This window comes from Lagenorhynchus albirostris, chromosome 7 (genome assembly GCF_949774975.1).
Source record: "Lagenorhynchus albirostris chromosome 7, mLagAlb1.1, whole genome shotgun sequence".
NCBI lineage: Eukaryota > Metazoa > Chordata > Mammalia > Artiodactyla > Delphinidae > Lagenorhynchus > Lagenorhynchus albirostris.
The window spans coordinates 20,724,028-20,748,097 of NC_083101.1; the positions used below are offsets into that span (position 1 = coordinate 20,724,028).

Sequence of the window (24,070 nt, forward strand, 5' to 3'; positions counted from 1 at the left end):
TGCTATAAAAATTCCTTATCTGTGCATTTTAAGTAGAAAATAGATTAATAAATCCAAATGTATTATAGGATTTTTCAGTCTTATATGCTCTAATCAGGTACTCTCAGCACCTAAGATACAGGCTGCTAAAATGCATTCATTTGTGCATTGAACACTTCATTTTAGAGGCTATTCCTCTAAAACCATATAAAGGAATTTTCCAAAGACACTTGACTTTTTCTTTTTTTTTTTTTCCTTTTTTGGCTACGGTACGTGGCATGCAGGATCTTAGTCCCCCTACCAGGGATCAAACCCACGTTCCCTGCAGTGGAAGTGTGGAGTCTTTATCACTGGACCACCAGGGAAGTCCAAGTTTTTTCTAGGAAAGTATATAAACCCTTGGAATCTAGCCAATTAAATTTTTTAAAAAAATTATATATTTACTTATATAAGTTGAAAATATTTATCTATTTAAGGAAAAATGCATGGTGATTATTAATGACCTTTTAATTTATTTTTTGGTGGCTTACACTATCTTATAAGAGGACATTTATTTTTACTAAGAGGTTAAAAATAACCTGGAAAAGAGTGATTATTTTCTTTAAAATAGCTACCAGCAAGTACTGTGATGCAGTGAATATCATCGGCATCCCCAAGTATCAGACAAGTCCCCATTATCACTATCTTCCTGAACAGTGATTATTAAAGAAGGTTCCCCAGGAGTTCTGAGTTTACAGTCATTGAGACAGAAATAATGTCCAATCTTTTAGCTGTAGCAGCAGAAATGTACCTTCACATGTGTGTTTTCAGCACTGGTATTGAGAGACGTGTTGTTTTCAGTCTGTAACAGCCTTCATTTTGACACAGGAATGGCGAGTATAGAACTCAGGTCACTTGTTTTTTTTAATATTTATTTATTTATTTGGCTGCACCGTGTCTTAGTTGCAGCACACGGGATCTTTCATTGCAGGGCACGGGCTCTTTGTTGCGGCACAGGCATCTCTCTAGTCGCGGTGCTAGGGCTCTCTAGTTGTGGCTCACGGGCTCTAGAGCATGCAGGCTCAGTAGTTGAGGTGCAGGGGGCTTAGTTGCCCCGCGGCATGTGGGATCTTAGCTCCCCAACCAGGGATCGAACCCACGTCCCCTGCATTGGAAGGCGGATTCTTAACCACTGAACCACCAGGGAAGCCCCCACTTGTTTTTTTTTAATCTTTTAACACTGAGATAAAGGAACTTAGCTTTTTCTGAATGGCCTTTGTAAAGCATAATTATCAAAGAACAGCTTCATCATTAAAACACAGCAGACTGTTAGTTGTTCCTGAAATGGGCACTTCTTAGCACAGGCAGTCCAGCTAAGACAGCATTCCCAGCTAGGCACAGCCATAAGAATAAGTTGGTTTCAGTGGAGTGTGAGTGGAAGTGATGTAACTTCCACCCTATTAGCTCAAAAGGAGTATGTTTGTCCAGGATTTCCCCTCTGAGTCCCTTCCCACTAGGTGGGATGCAGACTGCCAGCAACAGCTTCAGCTATTCAGATTAGGACAAGATGATGCAACAAGAAGAAAGAAGGAACCTGGGGCCCCAAATAACCTCCAGGAGCTGAGCTGTTCCAACAGCCTGACCAGCTGTACTGTGACTTGAAAGAGAACTTCATTCTTTTTAAGCCACACACACACACACACACATATATAAACTTTTAATTCAAGTTTAGCCATCACAGAGTTTCATATGTCTTAAGTTTATAGCTGGCAGAATTTTCTTAAACTGAACACACTCTAGTAACCTAGATGAAGAAGCATAATACATCCAGGAACGCAGATGGCCTCCCTCATACTCCCTTTCAGAACTATCAGCCAAGGGATTTATAACAGCATAAATTGGTTTTGTCTGCTTTTCTACTTCATATAAGTAGAATCATATTGTAGTAGACGGAAGATACGGCCACAAGCTTCTCCCATCCCTGTATGTGTGACCCTTCGCAAAGTAACTTCTCATTAATAGATGGGATCTATTTTCCCAGCCCTTGAATCTGTGACGGCCTTTGACGTGGTTTGACCAACAGAATGCAGAAGAACGAATGCTATGCAAGTCTGAGGCTCAGCCTTAGAGAGAACTTGCCGCTTCACTTTCACCCTCTTGGAAAGCTACTCCGAGGCTGCCATGTCAGGGAGTGACCTAGGCCCTGTGGAGAAGAACCCAGTACCACCACACATGTGAACAAGGTCACCTTGGACCTTCCAGCCCTGCCAAACCTGCAGCTGAATGCAGCCATAGATGAACTCGGAAGAGAAACTGCGCAGCTAGCCCACAGAATCATGAAAAACAATAAATTGTTTTAAGACTAAGTTTTGGGACAGTTTGTTATCCAGCAGTAGAGTTAGGTGAAACAATATGTGTGCTTAATTTTCGTCAGGCTTCTTGGGCTCAACATGTTTGTGAGATAGATTGACATTGTTTGATAGTATTCTATTGTGTGACAATATTATAATTTATCCACTTAACTACTGATGGGCATATGGGTGTTTCTAGTTTGGGGCTCTTATAGTTAGTGTTGCTAGGAACATTCCATTAGTATGTCATCTGGTGAAATATGCAGGCATTGTACTCACTGTATAACCAGGGGAGGCCATTCTGGGCCATAGGGTAGAGTGCACGATCAGCTTTAGTAGATACCACCTCTTTTCCAAAAAGTTTGTCACAGTTCACATTCCCACCAGCTGTGGAGGACCTTCAGCAGAGTTTCCATTGTTCCATACCCTTGCTAACACTTCGTGCTCTTAAACTTTGCAAGTCTCAGTTTTAAAGATAAGTGTGTAGGGCTTCCCTGGTGGTGCAGTGGTTGGGAGTCCGCCTGCCGATGCAGGGGACGCAGGTTCGTGCCCCGGTCCGGGAGGATCCCACATGCCGCGGAGAGGCTGGGCCCGTGAGCCATGGCCGCTGAGCCTGCGCGTCTGGAGCCTGTGCTCCACAACGGGAGAGGCCTCAGCAGTGAGAGGCCCGCGTACTGCAAAAAAATAAAGATAAGTGTGTAAATGTTGAAGACTGTACGAGGGAAGTGTCAGCTCCACGGGCCAACATTAGAAAGAAGCTGGACCAGCTGGTCTTGATTATACCTTTCTTCCTGACACCTCCAGTTAAGAGGCCAGAATTTTAACAGTAAAACCTTATATGCTCTATACAGACTACTTTCACAATCATAATTTCATCTGAGTCTTCCAATAAAATAACACTGGTGTCAACTAGCACTGCATGTTCAGGTGCTGAACTTGCAGTCCATCCAGAAATAGTCTTTTGGAAACCAGCCACCTTCACATGACTAATAAACTTGTACACATTTAAAATGGGGCTGCATGAAATGTTGCCCATGATTCACCCTAAGTGAAAAACACAGGTGACAAAACAGCCCCATACAGCCTCATCCCATTTTGGTAAAAATATATCTGCACATATGTCTATGTTTGGTAAAAATAAATCTGCACATTCATAGATGAAGTTCTGGAAGAAATAGAGCAAAAATGTTAACAGTGTTAGCTCTGGGTATTGAGTTTGAAGATGAATTTATCTTCTACTTTATGCCTTTTTTTTGTAATGAGGATGAATCAGTTTCATTTTAAAAACTTAATTATTTTTGAAATAGATAACTCATTCACATAGTCACAATCAAGAGTGCAAGAGTTTATACATTAAAGCCTCCCTCTCATCCACGTCTGCCTTCCATCTGGCTCCCTCCAGAGGTAACCAGTGTTACCAGCATCTACTGTACTCTTTCAGAGACATTTCATGCACATACTACAAGCAAATACATAAATTTGTTATTTCCTTTGTCACTTTTATGATCAAAAACAAGACTATTTTCATTTTGAAGAAAAGGTTGTAGAAGACTATTTTATGATGTGGAAAGATAAGCGGAAAGGCTACAAAACAGTACATAGAATATGACATATTTTATAATAATGTATGAAAAAATTTTGCATTTAAAATACTTATAAAGAGACTGAAAGGCTATACACTGAAAGGCTATGATAAACATACCTTTGTCCAGAAAGAATTTTTCTTTGTTTCTAATTACCATCCATAGAAAAGTTCTTATTGTGAAACCATAATTCAAGTTTCATACTGAAGATTCTATGACCCATTTGTTTGAACCATGTGATAATTAGAATACAATAATACAATTACAAAAAACCACTTTGAGTTGCCTCTCATCCAGAAGATGCTATTTTTACAGTCTTATTTATTGTGGAGAGGGCTTTATGTTAGACCCTTCACATTGTTGGGATCCTGAGCTTTATTTTTTCGGTGGTCATCTCTGCATGTAGGATTTTGGGTGAGTTTATTTCCTCCTTATAGGTGACAGTGTGGCCTGGTTTTAGGGTGTGGACTCCAGCACCACCATGCCTGGTTCAAATCCCAGTCTGCCGCTTCTTAGCCTCACGACCTTGGGCAAGAGACTTAATCTGCGTCTCAGTGCCGTCATCTGTGAAATGGAGATGGTAGGATGGCAGCACCTACTCACAGAGTTGTCAACAGGGATGTCATACGATTCAGGTAGAGCCCCTCAGATAGTGCCTAGCATTGTTCCTAAGTGTCAGTGTTATATTCATCTGAGTTGCCTAATTTTTCCATATTGGACATGTACTACAATAAAAAAGAATAAACTCCCATGAGAGAAGGGAAACTAGACAGATGTAGAGACGAGCACAAATGAGATAGTGCCATAGAGAAGAGTGCGAACCATAAGGCCCGGAGCCCAGCGAGGCGGGAGGGGCCCGGCTTTTTGATTTCGACTAAAAGCCCCATGAAAGGATCCCTCTGTCGGTACTGCAAGCTGAGCATTCCAAGAGCAGAGATGGACTTTGGTCCAGGAGCATTCTCTCCGGGCATTTGGAGAAGGCCTTTAAGACCTTCCTGGAAGCTGCCCTGGCCCTTCCTTGTACAAACGGCCTCTTGCAACTTTTTGCCACTGTCTTCCCGGCAGGGGTCATGTGGAGAAAGGCTTCAGAGTAAGTGTCAGGATTTACCTGGCTGTGCCTGGCCCAACTCACTCCAAGGACCTTCAGGGGGCAGTTACTGCCACCCTGATGTGGCGGCAAGTCTGGGGGACTGGAAGACAAGATGCTTCATTCACAGCCCAGCTGGAGGAAGAACCGTCCAATTGCAGTTCTGCGTTTCTAAACACATCAGGTGGCATGGGCAGGAGGGCTGCTGTCCTGTGTCCTCAGCTGGGAACCCTCTGCCTGGGGACAGAGAGGGGAGGGGAAGGCAGATGAAGGGAGAGGAGGAAAGCGCAGGGCTAGGAGCTGGAGGCCCTGGGGTCCAGCCTTAGTTCTGATGTTTCGCATTGATGTTAGCTGGAATAAATTCTTAATTTCATCAAAATCCAATCACTCCTCACAGAATCCCTTGAATTGATCAATGCCAGATGTGACCTGCTTGATGAAAGGAATTATGTGAACTACTTTATATTTGAAAGAATATCTAGATCCTGTAGTTCCTGCTAAGTCTGAGGTAAACGAGGGCTGGGAAATAGTGTTATATCAGTGTTTCTAAATTTATTCAATTGACACATTTTTAAAATAAAATAAAATAAAATAAAATAAAATAATAAAACAGTTCATAATCCTTATCCACAATGCTTAAAATCCCCCCGTTCTGGAGACAAAGGTTTTTTTTTTTTTTTTTTTTTGCGGTATGCGGGCCTTTCACTGTTGTGGCCTCTCCCGTTGCGGACGGAGCACAGGCTCCGGACGCGCAGGTTCAGCGGCCATGGCTCACGGGCCCAGCCGCTCCGCAGCATGTGGGATCTTCCCGGACCGGGGCACGAACCCATATCCCCTGCATCGGCAGGCGGACTCTCAACCACTGCACCACCAGGGAAGCCCTGGAGACAAAGGTTTTTTTCATTAAATTTGGTGCCAAAATTGACCTGATGGTGCTTATTCTTTTGGGTATCAATCTTTATAATAAATTGCAGAATATTAATAAAATAAAATAAATTGCAGAATATTAATGCATTTGATTACCAGGTGCTGCCTCAGGTCTCACTAGTATATGGTAAATGCATCGTATTATCTTCCTAAAATATGAAAAATTCTGAAACACATCTGGCCCCAAGGGTTTTGCATGAGGATTGTGATGTGTAAAACAAACTCAGATGCTGCACACAGGAAATGGGGAGGGAGGGACAGTGTCCATTCCCAGGCTGAGATTCACCCAGCCCTGTCTGGGACATCTTCTTCCTGGTGTCAGATCCTTGAGAAGTCTTTAAGAACCTGAAGACAAATGTACCCGGGATGAGCCAAGGAGCATATACTGGGGATATTTTTTCCTAAATTAGTCCTCATACTTCAGTGTGTCTCTGAATCCCCCTGGGGATCTAGTGAAAATGCAAATTCTGACTCAGTAGGTCTGGAATAGGCCTGAGCTTCTGCATTCCTATCAATCTCCAGGTGATGCCTCTGCTGCTGGGGCTGTTCTGGCCTCCGGATAAGCCTAAGGCATGGCTCCAAGTGATAACAGTGTGGTGCCCCACAGGGAGAGCTGCCCCCTGCCCTTGGCGGGGGTGGGAGCTCGCTCAACACTGATCACCTGACCAAAACCTGCCTCGTCACCGCCTTTTCTCCATCCTCCGCTGCCCATTTACTGCCTCTGCTGCCTCTTCCTCCCTGCATGGTTCATGCCACCCTCCGCCTCCATCCCCGACCTTGGCTGGGCCTCCCCAAGTCTCATGACTCTTCACTCACCCGGTTCCAAGGTACTGCTTAGACGAGGTGCTTTTCCAGCTGACTGACCTCACCTCCGAAGCATGAACTAAATTAGTTCAACTCTCAAATTCCTGAGATGGCTCACTATCTCTCCTGGGTATCTCCCCGGAAAATTTTCCACTGTTTGCAAAGTGCTCCCTAGCCCTGACCACCCAGAGATATTAATGATAATGCATTTGCTCACTAGACAAGCAGTGACCCGGGAAAGGGCCATGGGTTATTTTGTTTTTATGTCAATGCTTGCAATGCCCTGACTGATTTCTGACACACCCTCCTTGCTTCTTTTTAAGTTCTGGATTCCCGGGTTGCAGAAAACTCAGACTTCCTTGTTTTCCAAGTGAATTTTCTGATTGCAAAAGTAATACATATTTATTAATAAAAGTTTAGAAAATATAGTTAAGAAGAAAATGTCAATACCAGTACACTTAGCACTCAGAGATAACCATTGGCACATTTTGTCTCATGGGCTTTCAGGCTTTATATATAAATTTTGTTTTACAAAATCTGGATCATACATATAACATTTTGTAACTGCTTTGCCCCCCTCCATTTATAGTATATTGTGACCATTTTCACAGATCAATAAAAATTCTTCTGCAATAGCATTTTAAATAAGGGACTTCCCCAGCGGTCCAGTGGTTAAGACTTCACGCGTCCACCACAGGGAGCGTGTGTTCAATCCCAGGCCAGGAATAGAATGAAGGCCAAATACACATATATTTCTTATTATAAATCACAATATCACACATACCTTTTGGATACTTACAGGGAATTATATTATTATGTAAAAGTGTATAAACTTCTTCATGGTTCGCATGAGTTGCCAAACCAGAAAGCATGGCTTCCAAACTCTCAAATACGAACCAGATCCTTTGGGCTGAATCAGTGTCTTGAATTCTCACTAACCTTAGTTAACCAGAAGTGATACTGGAAAGCAGGGCGTTCTAGGTCTGAGAGGGAATTCCAGGCCACCAGGTCATGCCTTGAGGCATCCCTCTGTCTCCTGCTCAGAAAGAAGAAAAATGCTTAGAGGTCTTTGTTAGGGATCTACAACTTCCCAAAGAACACAGCTATTTTTCAGACAATTCAAGGCTAATCTAAATCCTGCAATCATTTTGGCATTTATTTTTCCAGCCAATATTTATATATTTAAAATGAAGGGATTAGGGGAACTTCCTGGCTGTCCACTGGTTAGGACTCAGCGCTTCCACTGCAGGGGGCCCGGGTTCAATCCCAGTTCAGGGAACTAAGATCCCGCATGCCTTGAGGTGCGGCCAAAAAAAAAAAAACAAACAACAACAAATGAAGGGATTAGATCAATAAGGGAATGGTTAAGTAATCTGTGGTACAGCCATTCAATGAAATATGATACAACCATTAAAAAACTGAAAAAGCTCTTTATGCACTAATACAGAATGATATCTCAGATACATCGTTAAGTGCAAAAAGCAAGGTGTAGAACCATGTATACCAAATGCACATTTGTGTAAAAAGGAGGAATAGGAATACATAGATATTTTGACATAGGAGTTTTGCTTGTGTATTCATAAAGCGTCTTTGGAAAGATACACAAGAAACTGATGGCATAATTCCTTAATTTTTAGGGAAATTAGGTAGCTGGGAGAACAACTTTTCGTTGCAAAATGAAACCTCTTGTGCTGAACATGCAAATGTATTACCTCTTTTAAAATAAAAATTTTAAAACACAAAATAAGGGGACTAGGGCATTTGATTACATCCTAAAATACATTTATTTCTGTTTATTCTCCAAACCCCAATTTAAATGGTCAGTAAAGGAATAAAAGAAGAGGACCATATGTACAGAGAATAGGAGAGGGAACAAAAGATGGATCGTATGAACACACTTTTGGGAGACAGTGAGGCAACGGCACAGATTTCAGAGTCATACTTGCAGTCCCAGCTCTTTAACTTGCTTCTCATGAGCTCTTGGGTAAACCCCTTACTTGCTTTGAGCTTCTGATTCCTTATCTGTGGAAGAGTAAGGACAAGTCATTTATTTTATGTGATCCATATTGTGCCTTGTGGGAGTCTTGGGAGGATTCATTGCCCCAGATCAGAAGCATTTAATAAAGCACATAAACTGCTATTATTACTTTTAATAATAGTAGCGGGCTTTAGCTAATATTATGTTAATGTTTGTCAGTCTGATAGGAAAAATAGCAGTATCTTATTTAAAATCTGAATTTCTCTAATTATAAATGAGGTTGAACAATTACATATATATTCCACTTGTATTTCTTTTTCTGTGATTTGCCTGATCATCTGTTAATAATAGTTAACATTTACTGCATGTTACTGTGTACCAGACACTGTGTTATGATCTCTGCATGCATTATCTCATTTAACCTGTGGATCAAATAGGTAAAATTATTATGCCCATTTTCAGCTGAGAAAAATAATATTTAGAGAAATTAATTTGCTCAAGTCTCCATCACTAGTAAGTAGAGTCTGGATTCTGAGTGAGGACTTGACTCTGACCCAGAAATCTGACTGATCGAGAACCCAGGCTCTTCAGGCTTATGCTTCAGTGACTCTCCCCTAATGGTTTTTCTTTTGGATTAAATAATTTTCTCAATATTTTGCAAGTGCCCTTTGTATTTTAGTTGCAGGGCGCAGAGTAGGAAAGGGTCGTTCTGCGCCGGGGGCAGAAGTGGCATCAGAGACAACCTGCCTGCCTGTCAACTGCCCATAAGGCTGTGTGTGAGCCAAGGCGGTGCAGTCAGAGGTGATGCAGGAGACCAACCGGGTGCAGAACAGAGGCCTGCAAAGATCAGTGGACTTCGACCCCCTTAGAGAGAAAGCAAGAGTGACTCACAGGAGGAAGATGAAACCAAAGCTTCCAGGCTGTCCCTGGTAGGCTCAGACAGTCCAAAGGCAGCAGAGGGAAGGAGAGAAAATCCTGAGATGGAGAGCTGGCCAAGAGCTTCCTGAAGACCATGCAAATGAGGCACGCCCACAGCTGCCTGGAAACCAGGCCGGGAGAAGTCAGAGCCCAGAGCACATGCTGCAGGGCCATGCTAGGCAAAGGAGCTGGAGCAGGTGGAGGAGGCACCAAGGGAGCAGGTAAGGAACCAGGGAGGGTCGTGGAGGGACGGCTCACAGGGCCCTGCATCCTGAGAGGCAGCATCGTCCACCGACCGGGTGAACGCTGTCCTGGGAGGCAGGGCTCCTGGGATCATCTTTCAAGCTCAGCCATTCTTTAGCTGTGAAGCCTTGGGCAAGTCACTTCACCATTCTGAGCCTTGATGTTCCCATCTATAAAATGAGTGTAAAAATAGCATGCTACCTGTGTATTGAGCATCTGCTGTGCTTTGCTGGGCACACAACAGTCATTATCCCCTCCTCACAGCAAGCTCATAAGGTGAGATCATTAGCCTATATTACAGAGGAAAACAAAGCTCAGAGAGGTTAAGCCATTTGTCTAAGACCTCACAGCAAAAAAGTCTGGTTCCATAACTGCACACTGTCGACTCCTGATCCTGCTTCCTTCAGAGGGTGGTTTTACAGAATCAAATGGTCTATGCAAATGGAAAAAAAAATTGCAAAAGGCAAATTATACCATCAAGATGTGAGTTACCACACTTAGACCCCGGCCAGGACTGAGGCCCTTTGTAAACTGGGAAGTCCTATAAAAATGCTAGTTCTTCACCTCTCTCCTCTGGAGGTTGAAAGTATTGGGGTGATGCTACAGACAATGGATATTTGGCTGACTGACCTGCTCACAGACTGAGGCGATGTCTTTGGGGTGGTATTGGGATGTCCTGGCTTGAGAGTGAGTCGTTGGTGGTTAAGTGGCCAGAGTCCCTCCTGGCGACAGACTCTGAAGCCACAGACAAGGCCTGAGGTGACCATGGCAGATAAGGGCCCAGGTGCTGATTCAACAGTGATCATCCCTCCTCTTGAGCATCCCTTTACAGCTTTGGCCATGGAACTTCAGAAAACAGAAGCCTGCTTTGTGGGGAGGGGAAGATCTTTAAGGGTAGTAAGCTTAGTGCAATAAAGTTAGAATAAAGTTCAAATTTTCAGGCAAGAGAATGAAAAACAAACAAACTAACAAACCTATAATCTTACCCCCAGAGACAACCTCTGTTGACATTTCAGTGTTTGTTTTTCCACACATTTTTTTCCATTGCACACATATATTGAAAAATTAGATCATACTGTAATATGTTGGGGGTTTTTTTGGGGTTTTTTTGCGGTACGCGGGCCTCTCACTGTTGTGGCCTCTCCCGTTGCGGAGCACAGGTTCCAGACGCGCAGGCCCAGCGGCCATGGCTCACAGGCCCAGCCGCTCCACGACATGTGGGATCTTCCCGGACCGGGGCACGAACCCGTGTCCCCTGCATCGGCAGGCAGACTCTCAGCTACTGTGCCACCAGGGAAGCCCTGTAATATGGTTTTATTACTGGTTCTTTTCACTTAATGACATGTCATGAACGTATTTCCATATCAATAGATGTTTTATAACATCATTTAAAGGCTGCAGAATGTCTCTTTGTATGGATGGAGCAGAATTTATTTAATAAGTGTCCTACTATTGGATAATTAGGCAGTTTTCAATTTTTAACCATTAGAGCCGTGCTTTCTACTCAAATCTTGGCACAGGTCCTGGATTATTTCCACAGGATAAATTACCAGTGGGGGAACTGCTGAATCAAGGTTATGTATATTTTAAGGCCTTTGATAAATACTAAAGGTCTGCTTCTGACACACTCTGGAATTCAGGGGCTCCTCAAAGCTCAATGCAGAAAATTTCATGGCCTCAAAGTCAGGCTTGAGCCTTCCTCTCTCTCAATCCATTTGCAGGGATAATGCAACCACATCATATATAGTCTTTACTGGGTGCCAGGCTCTGTCTAAGAGCTTTACCCTCTGAGGCACCACTTTTAACTTCCTCTTCAGAAGAAACTGAAGAACAGAGAGGTTAAACAGTTCACTTGGAATCACAGCCCTAACAAGCAGTGTGTTGGGGGTCAATAGCCTTGACAACCTGGTTCTAGAATCTATGCTGTCCACTGCTTCTTGGAAAGTATATTTGATTGCATCTGCAAAGATACCTTTCACCCATCCCTTTGATCTTCTCCACCAACACCTCACATGCATCAAGCCCCACCATCCCAACCTGGACCGTGGCTAGAGCCCCTAACTGGTCTTCCATTTCCACTCATCCCTTTCACTCTGTCTTCTGCTCTGCAGCTGGAATGTTGCTTTAAAAATGGAAATAGGGGCTTCCCTGGTGGCGCAGTGGTTGAGAGTCCGCCTGCCGATGCAGGGGACACGGGTTCGTGCCCCGGTCCGGGAAGATCCCACGTGCCACGGAGCAGCTGGGCCCGTGAGCCATGGCCGCTGAGCCTGCGCGTCCGGAGCCTGTGCTCCGCAACGGGAGAGGCCACAACAGTGAGAGGCCCGTGTACCACAAAAAAAAAAAAAATGGAAATAGGATCGGGTAACCCCCCCACCCCCGAACCCTGCCGGCAAGCACATACATACACACACGCTCAGCCCTAGAATAAAACCCAGATGCATCCCCCAGCCTCCAGGGCAGCCTCTCTGGCTTCTTCCTAAAAGCCACTTCCCCATCCAGACCCACCCACTACACCCCAGTCACCCGACCTCCTTTCACTTCCTCAACGACAGAGCTTTTTCTCACCTTAAGGCTTTGGCACGTGCTGTTCCCTTGAGCTCGAATGCTCTTCTTCCACCCTGCAGGGCTGGATTCTTCTCATCCTCTGGTCTTGGCTTTCATATCATCTCTCTGGAGAAAGCTTCCCTGGTGATCTCACCTGAAGCAACAAGTCCCCTAAGCCCATTTTCCTTTTTGTCCTTTATAGTGTTAATTAAAATTGTGTATTTATTGCCCATTACTCATTAAATGTCTCTTTCCCTCACTAGACTCTAAATGTCATGAGGTCAAAGACCATGTCTATTTTGTTCCCCATTATTTACCCAGTGCCTAGCACAGCACCTGGCATGTGGCGAGCTCTCATTAACTCAATGACTGCTCGTAGAAAGGACGAATTGTCCACAGAGGGAGGCATTCATTGGTGAGGATCTTCGGCAAAGTATCCGAGCTTCAGCCAGAGCTGTTCCACCCTCCTCCTGCATGTCTTCACTTCCTCTTCCCTGTCCCGAAGCAGTGGCAGAGGTCTAGGGTCTAGAAGGAAACCAGGAAGCCATGGGTGAGAACGTAAGCAGGTTTTGCTGCAGGCGCCAACTCAGTCAGGGTAGATGATGTCATATCGGGGGCACAAGGGAGACTCATTACCCCCAAGGCCCCCCTGCACAGTTCCTGGATTCCTACCATGAGAGACTTCTGGCCACGAGGAATCTCCTAGTGAAAGGCAAACACTCACTATCCAGTTAATAACACACATCCAGCAGGTGGACTGAATGGCTGAGGGCTCTACCTTTCTGACAGCAGCATGGTGGTGGCCTGGAAGTCCAGGTGTCACCACTAACTAGTGGGTGACCTTGGGTGAGAGTCACTTCTTGCCTCCCATCTGCAAAGTGAGTGGTTAGGATGGAGAAGAGGTTTTTAAACTTCTTTTTCCTCAGAAGCTCAAGTCTTCAACTTGTTCAGATGACCAATATAAGTCAAGTGTTTCTGGTTGAAATAGGGATGTGGGGCTGGAGCGGTCCTCCTCCCTGACTCCCGCTTTTAAGTCCCAAGGGTGGTGGGAGGGCTGAGTCTTGGACTCCAAGATCTCAGCGGTCAGTGCCTGCCAGGCTGACCATCTGTGTCATCGAAGGACGAAGAAGGCAGCCGGGCTCGCATGTTCTGGGTGTAGCTCCTTGGGCACATTAAGTGATCGGAAGGGGATGGGAGAGGACTTGTTGAATCTGATATTCAGAGAGTATTCAGAGACTTTAGGCTGTGCAGCAGGTGAATTTCATAGCAATTGAAGGGCAGGGCAGGCAGCCCCTTTGTTTGAGAAGGAGGTTTCAGCCATTTTAGAAAAGAAATGAGGGCCCGGGAGAGAGGAAGCCCAGAAGGCTCACTTACCCTCTCCACAATGTAGAAGAAGGAAATTGCCACCCCTGCCTTTCCAGGCCAGGGATCCCAGGTCTTGAAGAGACCGCCCACAATCTCACAAATAACTAGGCTTCCAGGGTTGGTTGTTTGCCACGCCCCAGGGGAACACAGGTCCCTCACCTCACTACCCGCCACCTGGGCAGCTCTCTGGCCTTCGCTGCAGGCAGGTGTGCTCAGGAGACTGCCGCCTGGGCTACCTGGCAGCTCCAGGTGCTGCGGGGACGCTGCTATGGAGACGGGCCCCGGGGCTGGTGGTGAGAAGGCAGTCTCCCAAAGCTTTGCAGATTCTGGAGGGGAAGAGGCTGGAGCCTCAGGCCCTTCAGGGTAGTCTGCCTGACAGCCGTAGTGCCAAGGAAGGCCAGGTGGGTGCTCTGGGAGTTTCTAGGACAAAGTGTGTGTGTGGGGGAGGAGCCAGGGGAGGCCAAACTTCGGGAGGAGGTTCTGGAAGGGCTGATCTGGGCAGGGGAGCCTCTCCATGTTTCCAGGTCAAGGGGAAAAGCCTTCCCAGAGGTCCCCTTGCCAGGCCAGTGCAGTGCCCTGCACAAAGACTGGGCCAGTGGCACTGAGGATTGGCCCTGCAGCCCAAGGGGAGGAGGGAGAGAGGGCCTGGCATTTGCCCCCAGAGGAGGGATAGACCAGGGAATTCACAAAGCCCATCTCTGGGCTAGTCAGGATCCGAGGCAGCAGGGAAGGAAATATTTGCCCTGTAGCAGGAAGCACTGACTGTGGCTCCTCTCCCTCTCCCTGGAGCCCAAGAGGCCAAGGGCAATCACGTGCAGCACAAGGAGCATTTTTATCCATTTCCAAAGCCAGGGTGCCGTCTCCTTGAGGGAGCTCGATGATCGTGGGGTGCCTGAGGCCTGGGCCCGGTAGAGGGGATGCTGCAGGAGCACCACACCTAATTCTACGGCTTAGGGACTGGGCGATCTGAAACAATCGCTTCATTTTTTTTTTTTTAATTTTTATTGGGGTATAGTTGATTTACACCTGTTAGTTTCAGGTGTACAGCAAAGTGAATCAGTTATACATATACATATATCCATCCTTTTTTTAGATTCTTTTCCCATATATGCCATTACAGAGTATTGAGTTCCCTGTGCTATATAGTAGGTCCTTATTAATTATCTATTTTATATATAGTAATGTGTATATGTCAATCTCAATCTCTCAATTTATCTGTCCCCCCCTTACCCCCTGGTAACCATAAGTTTGTTTTCTACATTTGTAACTCTATTTCGGTTTTGTAGATAAGTTCATTTCACTTCACCTTTTGAACCTAAGTTTTTTCATCAGTGAAATGTGGGCGATAATACCTTTTAACAACACAGCCTTGAGACTTCCGGGAAGATGGCGGAAGAGTAAGACGCGGAGATCACCTTCCTCTCCACAGATACACCAGAAGTACATCTACGCGTGGAACAACTCCTACGGAGCACCTACTGAACGCTGGCAGAAGACCTCAGACCTCCTAAAAGGCAAGGAACCCCCCTACGTACCTGGTTAGGGCAAAAGAAAAAACTAAACAGAGACAAAAGGATAGGGACGGGTCCTGCACCAGCGGGAGAGAGCTGTGAAGGAGGAAAAGTGTCCACACACTAGGAAGCCCCTTCGCGGGTGGAGACTTCGGGAGGCGGAGTGGGGGAGCTTGGGAGCCGCGGAGGAGAACACAGCAACAGGGGTGCGGAGGGCAAAGCGGACAGATTCCAGCGCAGAGGATCGGGCCGACCGGCACTCACCAGCCGAGAGGCTTGTCTGCTCGCCCGCCGGGGCGGGCGGGACTGGGAGCTGAGGCTCCGGCTTTTGTCGGAGCGCCGGGAGAGGACTGAGGTTGGCGGCGTGAACACAGCCTGCAGGGCGTTGGTGCGCCGCGGCTGGCCGGGAGAGAGTCCGGGGAGGGGTCTGGACCTGCCGAAGAGGCAAGAGACTTTTACGTCCGGACCTCTTTGTTTCCTGGTGCACGAGGAGAGGGGATTAAGAGCGCTGCTTGAGAGGGCTCCAGGGACGGGCGCGAGCCGCGGCTAAGATTGCGGAGCCCAGAGACGGACATGGGACGCTGAGGCCGCTGCTGCTGCCGCCAGGAGGCCTGTGTGCGAGCACAGGTCACTAGCCACACGCCCTTCCGGGGAGCCTGTGCAGCCCGCCACTGCCAGGGTCCCGGGATCCAGGGACGGCTCCCCCGGGAGAGCGCACGGCGCCCTCAGGCTGCAGCGTCACGCCGGCCTCTGCCGCTGCAGGGCCCCCCCCCCCCCCCCGCACTCCGTGACCCTCCCTACCCCCCCGCCTGGGTGAGCCAGAGCCTCCGAATCAGCGGCTCCTTTAACCCCGTCCTGTCTGAGCAAAGAACAGACGCCCTCCGGCGACCTACACGCACAGGCGGGGCCAAATCCAAAGCTGAGCCCCTGGGAACTGTCAGAACAAAGAAGAGAAAGGGAAATCTCTCCCAGCAGCCTCAGAAGCAGCGGATTAAAGCTCCACAATCAACTTTATATACCCTGCATCTGTGGAATACCTGAATAGACAACGAATCATCCCAAATTAAGGAGCCCTGTGGATGAAAGGCTCTTGGTGCTGCAGCCAGGAGTAAGTGCTGTGCCTCTGAGGTGGGAGAGCCAACTTCAGGACACTGGTCCACAAGAGGCCTCCCAGCTGCACATAATATCAAACAGCAAAAATCTCCGAGAGATCTCCATCTCAACACCAGCACCCAGCTTCACTCAACGACCAGCAAGCTACAGTGCTGGACATCCTATGCCAAACAACTAGCAAGACAGGAACACAACCCCACCCATTAGCAGAGAGGCCGCCCCAAATCATAGTAAGTCTACAGACACCCCAAAACACACCACCAGACGTGGACCTGCCCACCAGAAAGACAAGATCCAGCCTCATACACCAGAACACAGGCACTAGTACCCTCCACCAGGAAGCCTACACAACCCACTGAACCAACCTTAGCCACTGGGGACAGACACAAAAAACAACAGGAACTACGAACCTTCAGCCTGCAAAAAAGGAGACCCCAAACACAGTAAGATAAGCAAAATGAAAAGACAGAAAAACACACAGCAGATGAAGGAGCAAGATAAAAACCCACCAGACCTAACAAATGAAGAGGAAATAGGCAGTCTACCTGAAAAAGAATTCAGAATAATGATAGTAAGGTTGATCCGAAATCTTGGAGATAGAATGGACAATAGAATGGACAAATTGCAAGAATCAGTTAACAAGGACCTAGAAGAACTAAAGATGAAACAAGCAACGATGAACAACACAATAAATGAAATTAAAAGTACTCTAGATGGGATCAATAGCAGAATAACTGAGGCAGAAGAACGGATAAGTGACCTGGAAGATAAAATAGTGGAAATAACTACTGCAGAGCAGAAAAAAGAAAAAAGAATGAAAAGAACTGAGGACAGTCTCAGAGACCTCTGGGACAACATTAAACGCACCAACATTCGAATTATAGGGGTTCCAGAAGAAGAGGAGAAAAAGAAAGGGACTGAGAAAATATTTGAAGAGATTATAGTTGAAAACTTCCCTAATATGGGAAAAGAAATAGTTAATCAAGTCCAGGAAGCACAGAGAGTCCCATACAGGATAAATCCAAGGAGAAATACGCCAAGACACATATTAATCAAACTGTCAAAAATTAAATACAAAGAAAACATATTAAAAGCAGCAAAGGAAAAACAACAAATAACACACAAGGGAATCCCCATAAGGTTAACAGCTGATCTTTCAGCAGAAACTCTGCAAGCCAGAAGGGAGTGGCAGGACATACTGAAAGTGTTGAAGGAGAAAAACCTGCAACCAAGATTACTTTACCCAGCAAGGATCTCATTCAGATTTGATGGAGAAATTAAAACCTTTACAGACAAGCAAAAGCTGAGAGAGTTCAGCACCACCAAACCAGCTCTACAACAACTGCTAAAGGAACTTCTCTAGGCAAGAAACACAAAAGAAGGAAAGGACCTACAATAATGAACCCAAAACAATTAAGAAAATGGGAATAGGAACACACATATCGATAATTACCTTAAATGTAAATGGACAAAATGCTCCCACCAAAAGACACAGATTGGCTGAATGGATACAAAAACAAGACCCATATATTTGCTGTCTACAAGAGACCCACTTCAGACCTAGAGACACATACAGACTGAAAGTAAGGGGATGGAAAAAGGTATTTCATGCAAATGGAAACCAAAAGAAAGCTGGAGTAGCAATTCTCATATCAGACAAAATAGACTTTAAAACAAAGACTATTAGAAGAGACAAAGAAGGACACTACATAATGATCAAGGGATCGATCCAAGAGGAAGATGTAACAATTGTAAATATTTATGCACCCAACTTAGGTGCACCTCAATACATAAGGCAAATACTGACAACCATAAAAGGGGAAATCGACAGTAACACATTCATAGTAGGGGACTTTAACACCCCACTTTCACCAATGGACAGATCATCCAAAATGAAAATAAATAAGGAAACAGAAGCTTTAAATGATACATTAAACGAGATGGAGTTAATTGATATTTGTAGGACATTCCATCCAAAAACAACAGAATACACATTTTTCTCAAGTGCTCATGGAACATTCTCCAGGATAGATCATATCTTGGGTCACAAATCAAGCCTTGGTAAATTTAAGAAAATTGAAATTGTATCAAGTATCTTTTCTGACCACAACGCCATGAGACTAGATATCAATTACAGGAAAAGATCTGTAAAAAATACAAACACATGGAGGCTAAACAATACACTACTTAATAATGAAGTGACCACTGAAGAAATCAAAGAGGAAATCAAAAAATACCTAGAAACAAACGACAATGGAGACACAACGACCCAAAACCTGTGGGATGCAGCAAAAGCAGTTCTAAGGGGGAAGTTTATAGCAATACAAGCCCACCTTAAGAAGCAGGAAACATCTCGAATAAACAACCTAACCTTGCACCTCAAGCAATTAGAGAAAGAAGAACAAAAAAACCCCAAAGCTAGCAGAAGGAAAGAAATCATAAAAATCAGATCAGAAATAAATGAAAAAGAAATGAAGGAAACAATAGCAAAGATCAATAAAACTAAAAGCTGGTTCTTTGAGAAGATAAACAAAATAGATAAACCACTAGCCAGACTCATCAAGAAAAAAAGGGAGAAGACTCAAATCAATAGAATTAGAAATGAAAAAGGAGAGGTAACAACTGACACTGCAGAAATAAAAGAGATCATGAGAGATTACTACAAGCAACTCTATGCCAATAAAATGGACAATCTGGAAGAAATGGACAAATTCTTGGAAATGCACAACCTGCCAAGACTGAATCAGGAAGAAATAGAAAATATGAACAGACCAATCACAAGCACTGAAATTGAAACTGTGATTAAAAATCTTCCAACAAAGAAAAGCCCAGGACCAGATGGCTTCACAGGCGAATTCTATCAAACATTTAGAGAAGAGCTAAGACCTATCCTTCTCAAACTCTTCCAAAATATAGCAGAGGGAGGAACACTCCCAAACTCCTTCTACGAGGCCACCATCACCTTGATACCAAAACCAGACAAGGATGTCACAAAGAAAGAAAACTACAGGCCAATATCACTGATGAACATAGATGCAAAAATCCTCAACAAAATACTAGCAAACAGAATCCAACAGCACATTAAAAGGATCATACACCAGGATCAAGTGGGGTTTATTCCAGGAATGCAAGGATTCTTCAATATACGCAAATCTATCAATGTGATAAACCATATTAACAAACTGAAGGAGAAAAACCATATGATCATCTCAATAGATGGAGAGAAAGCTTTTGACAAAATTCAACACCCATTTATGATAAAAACCCTGCAGAAAGTAGGCATAGAGGGAACTTTCCTCAACATAATAAAGGCCATATATGACAAGCCCACAGCAAACATCATCCTCAATGGTGAAAAACTGAAAGCATTTCCACTAAGATCAGGAACAAGACAAGGTTGCCCACTCTCACCACTCTTATTCAACATAGTTTTGGAAGTTTTAGCCACAGCAATCAGAGAAGAAAAGGAAATAAAAGGAATCCAAATCGGAAAAGAAGAAGTAAAGCTGTCACTGTTTGCAGATGACATGATCCTATACATAGAGAACCCTAAAGATGCTACCAGAAAACTACTAGAGCTAATCAATGAATTTGGTAAAGTAGCAGGATACAAAATTAATGCACAGAAATCTCTGGCATTCCTATATACTAATGATGAAAAATCTGAAAGTGAAATCAAGAAAACACTCCCATTTACCACTGCAACAAAACGAATAAAATATCTAGGAATAAACCTACCTAAGGAGACAAAAGATCTGTATGCAGAAAATTATAAGACACTGATGAAAGAAATTAAAGACGATACAAATAGATGGAGAGATATACCATGTTCTTGGATTGGAAGAATCAACATTGTGAAAATGACTCTACTACCGAAAGCAATCTATAGATTCAATGCAATCCCTATCAAACTACCACTGGCATTTTTCACAGAACTAGAACAAAAAATTTTGCAATTTGTATGGAAACACAAAAGACCCCGAATAGCCAAAGCAATTTTGAGAACGAAAGAAGGAACTGGAGGAATCAGGCTCCCAGACTTCAGACTATACTACAAAGCTACAGTTATCAAGACGGTATGGTACTGGCACAAAAACAGAAAGATAGATCAATGGAACAGGATAGAAAGCCCAGAGATAAACCCACGCACATATGGTCACCTTATCTTTGACAAAGGAGGCAGAAATGTACAGTGGAGAAAGGACAGCCTATTCAATAAGTGGTGCTGGGAAAACTGGACAGCTACATGTAAAGGTATGAAATTAGATCACTCCCTAACACCATACACAAAAATAAGCTCAAAATGGATTAAAGACCTAAATGTAAGGCTAGAAACTATCAAACTCTTAGAGGAAAACATAGGCAGAACACTCTATGACATAAATCACAGCAAGGTCCTTTTTGACCCACCTCCTAGAGAAATGGAAATAAAAACAAGAGTAAACAAATGGGACCTAATGAAACTTAAAAGCTTTTGCGCAGCAAAGGAAACCATAAAGAAGACCAAAAGACAACCCTCAGAATGGGAGAAAATATTTGCAAATGAAGCAACTGACAAAGGATTGATCTCCAAAATTTATAAGCAGCTCATGCAGCTTAATAACAAAAAAACAAACAACCCAATCCAAAAATGGGCAGAAGACCTAAATAGACATTTCTCCAAAGAAGATATACAGAGTGCCAACAAACACATGAAAGAATGCTCAACATCACTAATCATGAGAGAAATGCAAATCAAAACTACAATGAGATATCATCTCACACCAGTCAGAATGGCCATCATCAAAAAATCTAGAAACAATAAATGCTGGAGAGGGTGTGGAGAAAAGGGAACCCTCTTACACTGTTGGTGGGAATGTAAATTGATACAGCCACTGTGGAGAACAGTATGGAAGTTCCTTAAAAAGCTACAAATAGAACTACCATATGACCCAGCAATCCCACTACTGGGCATATACCCTGAGAAAACCATAATTCAAAAAGAGTCATGTACCAAAATGTTCATTGCAGCTCTATTTACAATAGCCCGGAGATGGAAACAACCTAAGTGTCCATCATCGGATAAATGGATAAAGAAGATGTGGCACATATATACAATGGAATATTACTCAGCCATAAAAAGAGACGAAATTGAGCTATTTGTAATGAGGTGGATAGACCTAGAGTCTGTCATACAGAGTGAAGTAAGTCAGAAAGAGAGAGACAAATACCGTATGCTAACACATATATATGGAATTTAAAAAAAAAATGTCATGAAAAACCTAGGGGTGAAACAGGAATAAAGACACAGACTTACTAGAGAATGGACTTGAGGTTATGGGGAGGGGGAAGGGTAAACGGTGACAAAGCGATAAAGAGGCATGGACATATATACACTACCAAACGTAAGGTAAATAGCTAGTGGGAAGCAGCCGCATAGCACAGGGAGATCAGCTCGGTGCTTTGTGACCGCCTGGAGGGGTGGGATAGGGAGGGTGGGAGGGAGGGAGACGCAAGCGGGAAGAGATATGGGAATATATGTATGTATATAACTGATTCATTTTGTTGTGAAGCTGAAGCTAACATACCATTGTAAAGTAATTATACTCCAATAAAGATGTTAAAAAAAAAAAAAAGAATACACGGTAGAAAAAAAAAAATACCTTTTAACAACCCACAGGACACAGCCTAGGGCCAATACAGGCACGGAGCTTAATGGGTGTTCCTTTGCTCCTTTTCCCTTTCTGCCAGGACATCTCCTGCCAGACCTCCCAGTGTCTGGTCTGAGGATGGCGGAGAAGCAGAGCCGGGAGCCAGAGTGCCCTGTGTGCTGGAACCCCTTCAACAACACGTTCCACACCCCCGAAGTGCTGGACTGCTGCCACTCCTTCTGCGTGGAATGCCTGGCCCACCTCAGCCTGGGGACTCCGGCCCGGCGCCGGCTGCTGTGTCCGCTCTGTCGCCAGCCCACTGTGCTGGCCTCCGGACAGCCTGTCACTGACCTGCCCACGGACACTGCCGTGCTCACCCTGCTCCGCCTGGAGCCCCACCACGTCATCTTGGAAGGCCGCCAGCTCTGTCTCAAAGATGAGCCCAAGAGCCGCTACTTTCTGCGCCAGCCCCGGGCCTACACGCTGGAACTCGGCCCCGGGCCTGGGAGCCAGACTGGGCCCCCCCGAGACGTGGCCCCTACCACCATCCCCAGCCCCATCCCCAGCTCCAACCACGACTCTCTAAGGGGGTGTTTCCGCAACCCGCAGTTCCGGATCTTTGCCTACCTGCTGGCTGTCATCCTCAGCGTCACTCTGTTGCTCATCTTCTCCATCTTTTGGACCAAGCAGTTTTTTGGGGGTGTGGGGTTAGCATCTGTTCCAGACAAAGAACCACGCCTTTCTTGGTTGCTGCTGGGTATGAGGACTGCAGAGCCTCATTTGGGGTCGTCTGCCTTTGTAGTATTGTTCTTTTTTACAATCCAGGGATCGGCTAGGCTGTGCATCTGCTTCTGGGAACGCAGACAGTCCTACTATAATGAGAACCTCTGAAAGCTAATGGGAAAAGATACGAAGAGAGCTCTGGGTGTGAACCACGAGTCAATGGAAGGGCCGAGAAGCAGATCTGTGATGCCAGGGCTACGTAGCATGTTGTACCAAAGGGCTGGGCGATGGCATCCAGGAACCTGACCCACTCAGACAGCAAGCTGCAATTCTTACTGGAGCTGCTTTGAACTCAGTTCACATTTTTTGGAGTTGCTCTATTATTTGTTGCTAAAAATTTTGGAAAGTGAACTTCAATTGTGAGCAAATGTGTTTGTCTTCCCCTTTCAGTTTTCTCTTTGGATGTTTTGCCACCAGTCCCAGTAAAAATGGCCTGCATTCATTAATTCATTCACTCACTCATTCAACAACCAGTTGGCTTGTCCTCTGTCAGAACTAGGGGGAGAGAAGGGTAGGATGAACCAGGGCTGGCAGAGTCCTTACCAGCAAGGAGGGCACGTTCACTCAGCTGCTTCTTGTACAAGACGACCTCTTGTCAGTGCGTGGTTTATGGAGTGTTAAGAGCAGAAAAGTTTAAAGGTGAAAGAAACCAGAGTCAGTGATCAAAAGAAATCCGGGATTTGGAGGAAAAGATTTTTATTCCTCCTGGTAGGTAGTGGGGGAGCTCTGATTCCCCTCCTCCAACCATTGTAATTCTGGCCTTGAGAGGTAAGGCAGGGAATTCCCTGGTGGCCCAGTGGTTAGGACTCTGTGCTTCCACTGCAGGGGGCACGGGTTTGATCTCTGGTTGGAGAACTAAGATCCCACATGCCGCGTCGCATGGCCAAAAAAGAAAAAAAAAAAGACGTAAGGCAGAAACCCCGGATAGAGTAAAAGCCTTAGTTCCCATCCCAGGCCACGCAGGCAGGCGATTCTGGTTTTCATTTTGCATGACAGAATCTAGGAACCAAGGAAAACTAGATAGAATTTGGATGCTGCTTGACTACGGGTCGCCACCTCTGCAGTATCTAAAACCCTGATTTCTTCTTCACTTTTAATACTGCCCGGTGGCTCAGGGCTCTGAAACAATCTCAAAGCGGTTAAAACACCAACACAAAAAGATAACATTTTGTTTTTTGGGATTTGTAGAATACGCTTTCAGAGGCCAGAAATTGGTTTTATTTGCTCTAAATAACATTTTGTAAGTTTAATGAAACCAGCTTCTATAAACTCTTA

At 44.9% G+C, this 24,070-nt stretch overlaps 1 protein-coding gene and 1 long non-coding RNA gene across 2 annotated transcripts; one reads left to right on the top strand and one right to left on the bottom strand.

Moving 5' to 3' along the window:
* Positions 1 to 7,649: 7,649 nt before the first annotated feature.
* LOC132522782 (uncharacterized) lies at positions 7,650 to 10,708 on the bottom strand. Its single transcript, XR_009541327.1, has 3 exons — positions 10,480 to 10,708; positions 8,653 to 8,732; positions 7,650 to 7,746 (listed from the first exon to the last, which is right to left on the bottom strand). It is a non-coding gene; the product is annotated as an uncharacterized LOC132522782 (long non-coding RNA).
* Positions 9,414 to 23,219, top strand: RNF183 (ring finger protein 183). The gene is made up of 2 exons (XM_060153333.1): positions 9,414 to 9,827; positions 22,113 to 23,219. The coding sequence occupies exons 1-2, from the start codon at positions 9,701 to 9,703 to the stop codon at positions 22,901 to 22,903; spliced, it is 918 nt and encodes a 305-aa protein (XP_060009316.1). The 5' UTR covers positions 9,414 to 9,700; the 3' UTR covers positions 22,904 to 23,219.
* The last annotated feature ends 851 nt before the right edge of the window (positions 23,220 to 24,070 follow it).